General features: G+C 40.9%; 1 protein-coding gene across 2 annotated transcripts in view; it reads right to left on the reverse strand.

Annotated features, from left to right (window-relative positions):
- Positions 1-1,800: 1,800 nt before the first annotated feature.
- The window catches only part of LOC110535096 (zinc finger matrin-type protein 4), a 187,146-nt gene continuing 175,076 nt past the window's right edge, over positions 1,801-13,870 (reverse strand). For both annotated transcript variants that reach the window (XM_036936176.1, XM_036936175.1), the window contains one exon: positions 1,801-3,902. In XM_036936176.1, coding sequence (XP_036792071.1) covers positions 3,898-3,902 — 5 coding nt within the window. In that variant the 3' untranslated portion in view covers positions 1,801-3,897. The remainder of the gene's footprint in view (positions 3,903-13,870) is intronic.

The raw sequence follows: 13,870 nt of genomic DNA on the forward strand, positions 1-13,870 counted from the left end.
ATGGGGGTGCCACAGGGTTCAATCCTCGGGCCGACACTCTTCTCTGTATACGTCAATGATGTTGCTCTTGCTGCTGGTGACTCTCTGGTACACCTCTAAGCAGACGACACCATTCTGTATACTTCTGGCCCCTCTCTGGACACTGTGTTAAATAACCAGGCGAGCTTCAATGCCATACAACTCTCCTTCCATGGCCTCCATCTGCTCTTAAATGCAAGTAAAACTAAATGCATGCTATTCAACCGATCACTGCCCACACCTGCTCGCCCGTCCAGCATCACTACTCTGGATGGCTCTGACTTAGAATACGAGGTCGCAATTGCAAATGAGAACTTGTTCTCAACTAGCCTACCTGGTTAAATAAAGGTGAAATAAATGTTTAAAAAGCATTAGTGAGGTAGCGTTCCAATTAATCTCAAAGGTGTTCAGTGGGCTGAGGTCAGGGCTCTGTGCATGCCAGTCAAGTTCTTCCACACTGATCTTGACAAACCATTTTTGTATGGACCTCACTTTGTGTACGGGGGTGATGTCATGCTAAAACAGGAAAGAGCCTTCCCCAAACTGTTGCCACAAAGTTGGAAGCACATAATCATCTGTCATTGTATGCTGTAGCGTTACGATGTCCCTTCACTGGAACTAAGGGGCCTAGCCCGAACCACGAAAAACAGCCTCAGACCATTATTCCTCCTCCACCAAACTTTACAGTTGGCACTACGCAGTTGGTCAGGTAGCTTTCTCCTGGCATTCGCCAAACCCAGATTTGTCTGTCAAACTGCCAGATGGTGAAGCGTGATTAATCACTACAGAGAACGCGTTTCCATTGCTCCGGAGTCCAATGGCGGCAAGCTTCACATAACTCCAACTGACACTTGGTATTGTGCATGGTGATGTTAGGCTTGTGGGCAGCTGCTCAGCCACAAAACTAATTTCATGAAGCTCCCGACGAACAGTTATTGTGCTGACATTGCTTCCTGAGACAGTTTGGAACTCAATAGTGAGTTCTGCAACCGAGGACAGACCATTTTTTTGAGCTACGTGCTTCAGCACTCGGCGGTTCCGTTCTGTGAGCTTGTATGACCTATCACTTCGTGGCTGAGCCGTTGTTGCTCCTAGACACTTCCACGTCACAATAACAGTACTTACAGTTGACCGGGGTAGCTCTAGCAGGGCAGTAATTTGACAAACTGACTTGTTGGAAAGGACAAATCCTATTACAGTGCCACATTGAAAGTCACTGATCTCTTCAGCAAGGCCATTCTACTGTCAATGTTTGTATAGGGAGATTGTATGTCTGTGTACACCTGTCAGCAACGGGTGTGGCTGAAATAGCCAAATCCAGTCATTTGAAGGGGTGTCCACATACTTTTGTTTATATAGTGTAGCTGGTTGACTTTGATTCCAGGGGAATAGCAGATAGAGGAATACCTGTGCTACTCCTTCAGACAAAAGAGTCAGCTCAGCTCTAGGGTTAGATAAAAACAGAGGTTGTATTCACCAGAGGTGTCTAGACTCTAACAGGCGATGGGAATGCAACCACCTCCATATAGAAGCACTGTATCTTACTCAGTAAAAAGCATGTGATGGGTAGTAACTCTTATTGCTCACTGCCATGTCTCCTGATATTGATATGGAATGGTACAGCACAGGATGACAACAGTATTCAGGAATTCTCTATCTTCAGTCAACTGTGAAAATGGATTTTCCTTTGAGAAATGGGGCATGTTAACTTTGCGGATAAGAATGCCAGCTCGGAGGAAAACATAGGCGGAACAAATGAACACAACTGGACAGGCAGTATAGTATAGTTGCAAGTGTCTTTTTATTCTTTTTCAGACACAGGATAGTACATAACCCAGAGAGCGCACAAAGTGAGTAGGGTGTATGAGATGTGGTATTCCTCTGGAGATCGAGGGAGAGACACTAGATCCAACGCAAAAGTTGGGCAGAATGTAACGTTATGACTTGGGTTGAGCAAAGCAATTCAGTGGATCGCAGAGTAGCATTAATTAGTAAATAATTCATGCACAGAGTACATCTTAAGTTGCTTGTAATAGTAAAAACACTTTGTACATTATTATTATTTTTTTTTGCCTGTGGCATCTCACAAGGCGGATGGCTCTCAGTTGAGCCAGCTTCAGTTGGTGTTGAGTTCAGAAGGATTTGTTGTATGTTTTTCTTCAGTTGGTGTTCAGTTCAGAAAGATTTGTTGTATGTTTGTGAGTTTCTCTCTCCATCTCTCTAATGCCCATGAACATGCTTTGGTGTTTTGTTGTTGTTGAGTAAGCAGTAAATAAAAACAGTTGAAGTCTTATCAAAACATCTAAAAAGGCTTGGTTTCAACTGGTGTAACAATTCTAGACAATGGTACTTTCAAAACAAACAGATCAGTTATTTATAAATTAGCACAAAAATACATTTTAACACATTTATCAAGGCTATTGATCAAACACATCTTTGCTGTCGACAGACACTGACTGCACTGTACTGACAGGAAAATAAATAACTTATATCTGTATAAAGATGCATCTGCTTTCCCAATTACCAATAAACTGTTTAGTCCACAACAGTAAGAACAAATAGACATTTCTACTAAAACACCTGCTATGGCAACAGGAACCACTGTCATAACGTAGCTTTGATGTTCGAATAACATACTAGAATGAAAGAGTTGCTACAGAATGTTGTAATAAGGTTGTATATTAAAGTTGGATTGCTTTTTAAATACTCTCCATCTCTGAATAAGACATCATCATCATAACAGCAATGTTTCACACCATTACAGAATAACATGGTTTGATTCAAATTTACTGTAATTGGCTGTATTACTTACACATTCTAAAAGGCTTTTTTGGAATGAATTCAGTGAACACGAATGTAGTAACATTTTAAAACAGTTCATGAATCTGAATCCTGATTCTGAACAATAGTAATCAATGGGACCTCCCTGAGACGAAGACCACATATGAACCTCAAAACCACATGGAGGAACAGAGAACACATGTTGAGACCTGGAACACTGACAACATAGATCCCTATCTAGATTCTCCTTCCAAGACTGCTAGGGACACAGAAAGATAAATTCCAAAAATTTAAAAATATATATTATGTTCAAAGGCATTTCTTAAACTGTCATTATTATTGCCAACAAAACCTTATGTCCACCAGGGATATTATGTTATTGTAAGATTGTATGGTAATACACACTGTAGCATACTGTAGACCCAATCATTAAACCATTATTATAATGTTATACATTCTGATTGTTTTATTTATTCTGATGGCAATCCAAATACAATTGTTTAAATAAATTACTCAAATAAAATCTAAAAACAATATATTACCCACATATAAGTTCTCTTATACATTTTCTGTTTCAGAGGTAAAGAAACTACAAAAAACTGTATTCCTCAAGTCAAAATGCCACAGAGTATTCCTCTCTCTAACACAGCTAAAGCAAGAAGCATAGTTAGCATGAAGTTGCAGGTTGTTAATTTTATCATGCATTGAGGGAACCGTCCCTTTATCCGATCAACTTTTATGCTGTTGGACCATTGTTTTTAAACATACTGAAAATCTGTTAGTGTGGAATGTTGATGATCACACGGCCAAAATGAGAGGAGTTCTGCAGAAGCTTTACGTTGACAGGTGCGAGAGATGCTGTGGAGTTGGAGCGTTACAAAACCCCTTGTTCTCCTACTGTATGCCAGCAGGGCCATGGAGAGAGACAGGAAGAGAGACAGCGAGAGAGAGACATAGAGAGAACGTGTGTGTGTGTGTGGTAGAGAGAGAAAGCAGAGCAGAGGCAGAAAAAGCAGGGCAAGCTGACCACAGCTTGTCTGACATCAATCCAATGGTTTATTTTGTTCTTCAAGATTCACTGGACACATATCTGATTCTTCAGGCTGCAGGAGAAAGAAAGACACAGAGGTAGAGAACAAGCGAGAGAGGGAGGGAAAGGGAGAGAATGGGAGAGAAGTTATTGTCATGAGACCGCAAAAGTAAAATATATCTCAACCAATAAAATAAACCAGGTAAAAAGGAAATGATCCTGATAAGATCAACAATAAAGTTCCCACAATGAGGAGACCATCACAACCAGCAGCAGAGGGTAGTTAAAGTATGAGGTCTAAACAGCCTCGTCTCATCTAGACTGGATACAAAACCCTCCTCAGGACACTTTCTCATCTCTGTCTCCCGTACGTCACGCACCACTTGACTTTATGCGCTCGTTTTTCATGTCCTCAACAATGCCCTCGGAGCTCACTGATGACACTTAGAGTAGCCAACATCTAATCCCACTTGTGTTGTGATTTAAGAGGAATGCCAGGTTTTATAGCATATCCAGGACATCGCAACATTGACTAAAGGCCTTATCGAATGGTTTATCAACACACAATCACTGTCAGAGATGCCTCTCCCTGTTCTTTCCCTGTCTAAGAGAAATCATACTTAAAGGCCCTCTCACTTAATATGGTATGACATTTTTCAAAGCATGACAACCATTCCATATCTAAAATGATAGTCTGCCGTGCTATAGATAGTCTACAGCAGAGAAAAAGAGGGGGGTTGGAAAGGAGGATACCTAGTCAGTTGTACAACTGAATGCTTTCAACTGAAATATGTCTTTCACATTTAATCCAAACCCTCTGAGAGGTGCGGGGGCCTGCCTTAATTAACATCCACGTCATCGGTGCCTGGGGAATAGTTGTTGTTGGGGGTTAACTGCCTCAGGGGCAGATTGACAGATTTGTACCTTGTCTGCTCAGGCATTCAATCCAGAAAGGTTACTGGGCCAAATCGCCTACCCGCCAGGCTACCTGCCATTCAAGAATGCCAAGAGTGTGCAAAGCTGTCACAAATGCAAAGTGTGGTTGCTTTGAAGAATCTAAAATCTAAAAATATATTGGAATTGTTTAACACTTTTTTGGTTACTACATGATTCCACATGTGTTATTTCATAATTTCGATGTCTTCACTCTTATTCTACAATGTAGAAAATAGTAAAATAAAGAAAAACCATGGAATGAGTAGGTGTGTCCAAAAACGTTTGACTGGGACTGTATATATTTTGAGCCAATAGACTACCAAAACAGTACTACAACAGAATTCTTAACCCTCATTGGTTCATGCACTGTAAGTCCCGTCACATTAACAGTAGTTAATCTACAATAATGATTTGTTCAAGTAATCGATTCCCTGACTTGCATTTAGTCTGGGGTTTCTATGTTACCTCCAGGTAAACTTAGCAGAGAGAGTAATCACTGTTTAGATTGTAAAATGAACATCCTGCTGAGTTAGTCCCATATGAGGTAGTCCCCATGAGTTAGTCCCCATCCTGCTGCGTTAGTCCCCATGAAGGAGTACTCATCCTGCTGAATTAGTCCCCATGAGGTAGTCCCCACCCTGCTGAGATAGTCCCCGCAAATTAGTCCCCATCCTGTTGATGTAGTCCCTAGAGGATGTGGCCAGAGCAGCAACAGCAGCAGAGCAGGGCCCACATTAGTTCTGAATCAGTCCGCCATAAAGGCCAATGTATCAGACTTGCATAGACCTTAGTCTACACACACCACACACACACACACACACACACACACACACACACACACACACACACACACACAGAAGCACTCACGGAAAGCGCATGCAAACACACAAGTGCATGTACACATACACACATGCACAAACACAGAATAATGAAAGCAGAGGGGAGGTGGGAGATTATAGAGTAAGAGTAAGGTTAACTGAGTAAAGTTGAGAAATAAAACAACCTTGAGACGAGGCCTCCCTTTGGAGAAAGCAAACAGTTCCATCAAATGTAGGAAAATGAACACATTCTCAGCACACCAGCAGAGCTGAATTTATTCCACTCAAAGACATATTTAGCATTTTGTTTTCATTAGAGGGACTCTAGATAGACAGAGCCTTTTTCACTCATATGAATGGAGCCTCTTCAGCTACTTTGCATCACTATAAAACCTGACTAATTACAACACATTCAGGAAAACATGCAGCCATAATTTTGTAGGCTAAATGATACATTTGAATTTACTGTTTCACCCACTATTCAGTTCAAACTCAGTGTACCCAAATCCAGAGATTTTCACGTGTTCGTTTGTGGTACAAAGGACAATGTTGCACTCAATAAACAATGTGTGCATCTGAAACCGTGCAGGTATTTCTTGATTTTTCACCTGATGTTCAGACATTTAGAGTTGTCCCTACGTTGGACTCAGTACTAATGTTTTCTGATCTCAGGTGGTTTAACACTGGCTGGTACAACACATTATATTTTTCCAGAGGTCTAAGGAGCATAGTTCAATTGGTCTAATTAACTAGATGATTACAGACCACAACAATGAGACAACTGAATGAGGCATTGCAACCAAAAGGGCAGCAGAGATAGATGTTTATAACAGTAGCAAGCCAAGTAAACCAAGAGAACACATTGTAACCAAGTCTCATTTTCAAACTCTACTGTCTCTGCAGCTGAAAATCTAAAAGTACCATCCTTAAATAATTTTGTTTATTTGATAATTTCCTCTCGAGCACAGCATTTCTGTAAGTCGTTGAGAAAAGCTCAGCCAAGCAAGGCCACTCTGTGATGAGTCTGAAAAGGGTCCTACATTGTTAGTGGCAACATCTACTATAGGGTTGCCTGCCACCCTCTAACAAGCACACTGCTGTTGCTGCTGACTGCCTTCCTTTCCATCTAAATGACAGCTCTTAAAGATGCATCCGCCCAAGACTGACAGCAGGACAGACTTTTAGAACAGCGTTGAGAATGTCTGCACAGCCTCCAGCTCCCCTTTCCCTCTCCCCCCACCCCACCCTCTCCTTCACCCTCTTCACTCCCCTCCCTCTCTCCACTCACATCATCCTTTCCCCTCCCCTCCCCACTCCCTCTCCTTTGCCCTCTTCCACGTCTCCGCCCACCCCACCCTCTCCTTCCCTCTCTCCTTCACCTTTTCCACTCCCCTCACCCTCTCCTTTGCCCTCTTCCACGTCTCTGCCCACCCCACCCTCTCCTTCCCCCTCTCCTTCACCCCTCTCTACTACCGTAGCCTTCAAGTCAGTCAGAGACAGGAAAGATACATTTTCCAGCAGCAGTATCAAGCCTCCTCTATTTTCCCTCTCAAGGCAAACTGCCTTATAATTAATTTACCGTGAAGCGAGTGTAAGTTATATAGTTTCACTTGGTGCAACGGCAAATAGAAACCACACCATCTGAATGCAGAGACCTTAAAAACGTGATTGCAAACACACAACTTATGTATTCATACAGTGTGTGACAAACTCGGTCAGCACATTACTCTGGTGGAGGAATTATCCATGAATTATTTATCTCCATGCCTATATCCACATGGACATTTTCAGTCCCTTTGAAGTTAATTCTCCCTTTGTGATAAAATGCCTCCCTTATTCTTTCTATGTTGCAGCTTATGATACTCCTGGTTGTGTTGCTATTTAAGAACGAGTTGCCTGTCCAAGACTATTTCAATCTACATAACAGTAGCAGTCCTCCAGATTTGTACAGTATACCGGCAAGTTATCATCATACTAAATGCTGTAAAATAAATATTCCTTACACATAATTTTAAGTGGTATATTCATAAACCCATCCATTGTCTGCATTGTATACATTCACACACATTCTTAATGTGTTCTTGGCCATGTTTCTCCTCTGGTGTATTTGTGGTAATGTCTTTCTGTGGGACATCACAGGGGACGTTCCGGACGTCATATCAAGAAGACGTGTGTCTGTCGTGGAAGCTGGTGGGACTGAATGTCAGACCAAAAGCACTTTGAAGATACATGGTTGAAAGACTAGCCTCAGAGGCCTGAGTTCTCTCTCATGTGTCGGTCTAGTGTGCTCATCATGGAGTGATCTTTTCAATCTGAAATATTTCTGATGACTTAAACCAAACAATAGAGTGATGGAAAGATAAAGCTTGGAGAGAAAGAATGTCAGCTTGGATTAGCAGGTGAGCTGGCACAGACGCATGTAATTTGGGATTGACAATGTGTCTATTCTGTAGCCAATACCGGGCCCCTAGCTATCTCCCTCCCAATGTGCATTAGGAATGAATTAGGAAGTCAACGAATGAGGAAATTAGGCTCTATCATATAAGAGAAACGCCCGCCGATTGGATTGTCGACTGTCTCTGTGGCTTTGCCTGTTTCCTCCTTTGTGCTGAAATCTCTCCTGTTTGATGGTTTGCTTTCAAGCTGCCCCCGCCTGTTTGTTGATATCTACCTTCTACAGAGCCGTAAAGCGCTTTCTAAACTTCCCTCCACTGAGCATCTAATCGGTGCATCTCACCAAGGCCAGGCGGTGCCAGAGTGGAAGGGCCTCAGCAGAGCCTCCACTGAGCATTATTATAAATCATGAAGCCATCACACAGGGGATGATCACTGGAGAAAGATGGGCTCGGAAATTAAACATCCCTCCTCCTCCTCCTCTTCCCACTGGTGCTCAAGCCTTTTCTGCTCCAGCACACAATGCATTGTAGTTGGTCAATATTTTAGAAATGCAACACCTTCATAAAAAACAAACCCAAAGTCACTACTCTACTTCACAGTGCTGGAAGCAGCCATCAGCATCAGCCTCAGACAGCCACTTTCAGAATCAATTGCCTCTGCCTCCCCTCCAGGCGTTACCGCAGCCACTAAGCTGCAGCTCGATACAGTGGCCAGATTTATGTTGGTAAAGTGTTCTCTCCAGGATTTTCCATATGGTTGTTTATGCTACCATTGAGACAGGGTCTGTTGTCTGCTCCGGTCCAAACAAATATCCTACTGCTCACATTTTACCACCCTATTTTACCAGTGCTGAAACTACACTACAGTTGCACTGCCAGTCTGAAAATATTCCAGCAATGATGCCTGATGCCTGCAACCAGCATATCCATTCCCCCAGCCAATAAACCTTTGAACAGACGGAAATATGTTGCTGTTGCATTGTAATCAGATGTAACGTTAAACTAGATTAATTTGCCTTTTTGCTTTGAAGACACATAGCTGCTGTTATCCTTCTTGTGAATATGGTTGTGAATATGTTTGTGAATATGATTGTGTGTGCATGAAGGATTTGAGGAGCAGGTGTTGGGGGATTTGTTGCACACAGCATTGTGTCTCATGGGGAGTTCTTTCCTGGGCAATCCTCTACTGCCTGACATGCTAGAGAGAGAGAGACAGAGAGACAGAGGAGGGGAGAGAGAGAAGGGGGGCATTGAGAAAGAGGTGAAGAGAGAGAGAGAGGGGGGCATAGAGAGGGAGAGGGGGCAGCAGAGCGAGATATAGTGCCTTGCAAAAGTATTCACCTCCTTGGCGTTTTTCCTATTTTCTTGCATTGCAACCTGTAATTTAAATATATTTTTATTTGGATTTCATGTAATGGACATACACAAAATAGTCAAAATTGGTGAAGTGCAATGAAAAAAATAACTTGTTTCAAAAAATAAAAAATCTGAAAAGTGGTGGGTGCATATGCTATGCTATGCTTTGCTATGAAGCCCCTAAATTAGATCTGGTGCAACCAAGGTGGATTTGATCTGTCACATGATCTCAGTATATATACACCTGTTCTGAAAGTTCCCAGAGTCTGCAACACCACCAAGCAAGAGGCACCATGAAGACCAATGAGCTCTCCAAACAGGTCAGGGACAAAGTTGTGGAAACTTATCACCCGTTTGGTGATAATCAAAAATAGATAAGCAAATAGATAAGAGAAGCAAAAAAAAAAGCAAACCCTTTTGGCGTTCGCCAAGAGGCACGTGGGAGACTCCCCAAACATATGGAAGAAGGTACTCTGGTCAGGTGAGACAAAAATGTGAGTTTTTTGGCCATCAAGGAAAATGATGTCTGGCACAAACCCAACACCTCATCACCCTGAGAACACCATGCCAGCAGTGAAGCATGGTGGTGGCAGCATCATGCTGTGGGGATGTTTTTCATCGGCAGTGACTGGGAAACTGTTCCGAATTGAAGTAATGATGGATGTTACTAAATACGGGGAAATTCTTGAGGGAAACTTGTTTCAGTCTTCCAGAGATTTGAAACTGGGACGGAGGTTCACCTTCCAGCAGGACAATGACCCTAAGCATACTGCTAAAGCAGGTTTAATGGGAAACATTTAAATGTCTTGGAATGGCCTAGTCAAAGTCCAGACCTCAATCCAATTGAGAATCTGTGGTATGACTTACAGATTGCTGTACACAAGCGGAACCTACCCAACTTGAAGGAGCTGGAGCAGTTTGTACCCCAAGAGACTTGCAGCTGTTATTGCTGCAAAAGGTGGCTCTACAAAGTAGGGGGGGGGGGGGGGGGGGTTGATGCTCGCTCAGGTTTTCTGTTTTGTCTTATTTCTTGTTTGTTTCACAAGAAAAATATTTTGCATCTTCAAAGTGGCGGGCATGTTGTGTAAATCAAATGATACAAACTCGCCAAAAATGCATTTTCATTCCAGGTTGTAAGGCAACAAAATAATGGGACTGACCTTTCATATACAAAGAGACAACTGCATTTCACACATCCTACACCTCTGTACGTCTGTGTGGCAATACATTTTTATCGTGACTGAACGGTCTTGATTGACATTAATAATGCCAAGCTGAGACCATAATAGAAGACACATGTAAGCCTTCATAACTTGGGGGTGCTTGTGCTCGGCGTCATCAGCGAAAGTGACTTTTCCTATCATATATCGGCTATAGGAAAATGAAATATTCTATGAAAGAGGATATAGCCTCTATTATTTATCTTGTCATATAACAAGTCAATACAATACCTTTATTTTTGCACTGTTCTTGGGAGTGGAGGAATACTATTTATTTTCTAAGACAAGGGAATAACAAAGGAATAAAAGTTTCCTTAGTCAAAAAAATCCTATAGGATTAGTGATTTTTCCAACAGAATCATATAGGATTCTCACAATTTTGTGTCACCTCTATCAGAATCCTATTTTCCTAATGGAAATAAAAAGTAATCCTATTGGACCCTATATGATTCATGAAATCATATAGGATTTTGTCACCCCAAACAGAATCCTATTATAACTTTTTTTAAATTTAATCCATTAAATTATATTTTGTTGTCATTAGTTCCACTACAATACAACAACAATTACAACATTTTCGTTGATCGGAAACAACAGTTCTATTATCATTTCTGGTTTTATTCACTTGTAAGAAAACCTGTCCCTTTAAAAGTGACTGATGACGTGATAACTAGCACAGGCTTGGAGTATTAATTAACTACCAAGTTCAGCTCGCTGCCTGTGGCTGGGCACAGAATAATAATGTTAGAAAACAGAGATTCTAACTGTTATATCCTTCACTGTGTGAGTACAGTATTTCCTTATGTTTCCTGATTAAGTTTGTCGTATTTTCGTCATTGGGCAGCATTTTATGCACGTTTTTATGCTAGCTAAGAAACTACTGTTAGCTAAATTGTAGCCATTTCTATATAATGTTTAAGTCACTGTATAGTTATAGCAGATGAGAAATGTTTATATTGTTGGTTTTTGCTAAATATACAGTATGTGCCTTATTATGTGAAACTCTTTCATGATTTCTGGTAGATCATCAATGATGAGTTTTTGGACTCATTCAACAGTTTTTACCTAAATAAGTAGAATATAAATGGAAATTCAAGTTGAAAGTTCCATTTATATTCCTAAAACATAAGTTGAAAATTATGATGCTGCTTCTTCCCGTTGATAAATAGCCTGAAGTCAAAACACTGTTTTGAAGTGTCCAAATCAATAATCAATACAGTTTGTGATATATTAAAAACCTAAACATAAAATGCACTACCTACATATACATTTGCCACAATAGTAATCATAGTACTTATATATATTTTTAATGATCCCCTTATAAACTGCATATGCACCAAAAACCCTGTTCTGACAAGTGGCAATTAATCTCTCATATTGATAAGGGGGAAATCCGGTTGTATGTGCGGTTGAAACTAACACAACTCTCAAACCACATGGAAACTGGAAATATTTTCAACACTTAGAGGAAAACCGTCTAAAGACAACCAGCTGCATTTTGAAGTGATGTTTTGATTTGGGGGTCACCAAAATGTAAAGAGAAACGCAGCACTTATTTGTCAATCACTCAATCACTCATTATTGCATCTGAGCTCCTAGAGTGTGCAACTCTCCTTTTTCTTTCCCAAGTTAGTAAATTACATATTAGGTCAGTGACTTTTATACAGAGAGCACCCTGAATTTTCCTTGCCATTTGAGTTTTAAAATGATTGTAAGAAGTCCTAAAACTGCTGGTGCGTATGACAAAATCAATGGTACAAAACCAGTGATATTGATCTGTTTTAAGTAGTCAATTGTGTCATTGCAACATGTGATTACAATTAAGATGTATAATAATAATAACTCATCTGAGGTAAAAAAAAAAAAAAAAAGGATGTGTAATTATCCTCAATTTGATGTGGTCAAAACATGAGGTTGTTTAATCTAACACATACTGTCCACATTCAGGATGTATGCAAGAATAATCTAAAATAATCTAATATGTGGGTTTTTTTTCTTGACACAGCTAAATATGGCACAGAAACCTGAACATTTATGTTGAACTGCAATCCAAATGAAAGACCAGTAAACTGAGGAGCAGTCTCTCTCCTGGTTCTCTCTGGAACACAATCTCCATATCTTTGAAGGCAATCATCTGTGATAATTCCCTGAGGTTCTCAACCTATTCAACACACCACCACAATATGGGATTGATTCAATCCTATCAGATTTTTGAGCCAGTCCTATTGGAAAAATCCCTAATCCTATGGGATATTTTGACTAGGGGAGGTAAAAGGATGTGTAATTACCCTCAATCCGATGTGGTCAAAACATGAGGCTGTGTAATTTACTAACTTGGTAAAGAAAAAGAGAGTTGCACACTAGGAGCTCAGATGCAATAATTTAATAACCTAATAACCAACGTTACGACAGACAAGCTGTCTTCATCAGGGTATAACACATACTGTCCACATAAATCAACATTTCAATTTAGGTTGATTGTGTACACATATTTCTCCCTAGTTGAACCATTTACAGAGTTTAAAAAATGTTCTTATGTACAATTTTAACCAGGTGCTCTAGAAAGAGCTCCCATAGTGACTGTAGCAGCCAAATAATTCACCCTGCCTACTTATTATAACCTATCAAGCCATAGTTTCGACATTATTCTATTCATTGTTATTTCAGACCACATTGTATGGACACTACATTTGGATACATACAGCTTTATTGGACAATCTCACAGCTAAATATGGCATAGATACCTGAACGTTTGTGTTAAACTGTACAGGTCCTATAAGGATAACATGGTTCCAAAATCTGACAGGATCTTCTAATATATTTTTTTTTTTGGGGGGGGGGGGGGGGATCCTAGAGGATTTTTTTTGACTAGGGTTCCTTTGTTAAAGGAAGATCACAAACAACAAAACAGTGATGTTTGTGTGTAGAGAAGCGGGACACAGGAAATATTGGTGGTAAATTGATCATCACAGTGTAAAGAAAGAGTGGGAAACGGAGGAGAGGTAGAATTCAGCGACATGTCAGACAGACAGTCAGTCAGCAGAAGGCATGGGCCTGAGCAGCAGGTGTGCTGGGGGGGCTGGATGAAAGCATGCATACCTACCCACTACCTCTCTCTTTGTGACCGTGGGAGACAGGGGACAAACAGAGAGAAGGCAGCACTAACAGTGCGTGTGACTAGAGAGAAGCAGGTGGGAGAGCACATCCAAACACTGCCACTCATCATACTGTTCCATTCTGTTTCATATCCCAGGTTCAGCACGGCACCAGCCACCAGGATAAACCGAATAAATCAAGCTGCCTTTGTCTGACCGT

The sequence above is a fragment of the Oncorhynchus mykiss genome, chromosome 11 (assembly GCF_013265735.2).
Source record: "Oncorhynchus mykiss isolate Arlee chromosome 11, USDA_OmykA_1.1, whole genome shotgun sequence".
In the NCBI taxonomy this organism is placed as follows: Eukaryota; Metazoa; Chordata; class Actinopteri; order Salmoniformes; family Salmonidae; genus Oncorhynchus; species Oncorhynchus mykiss.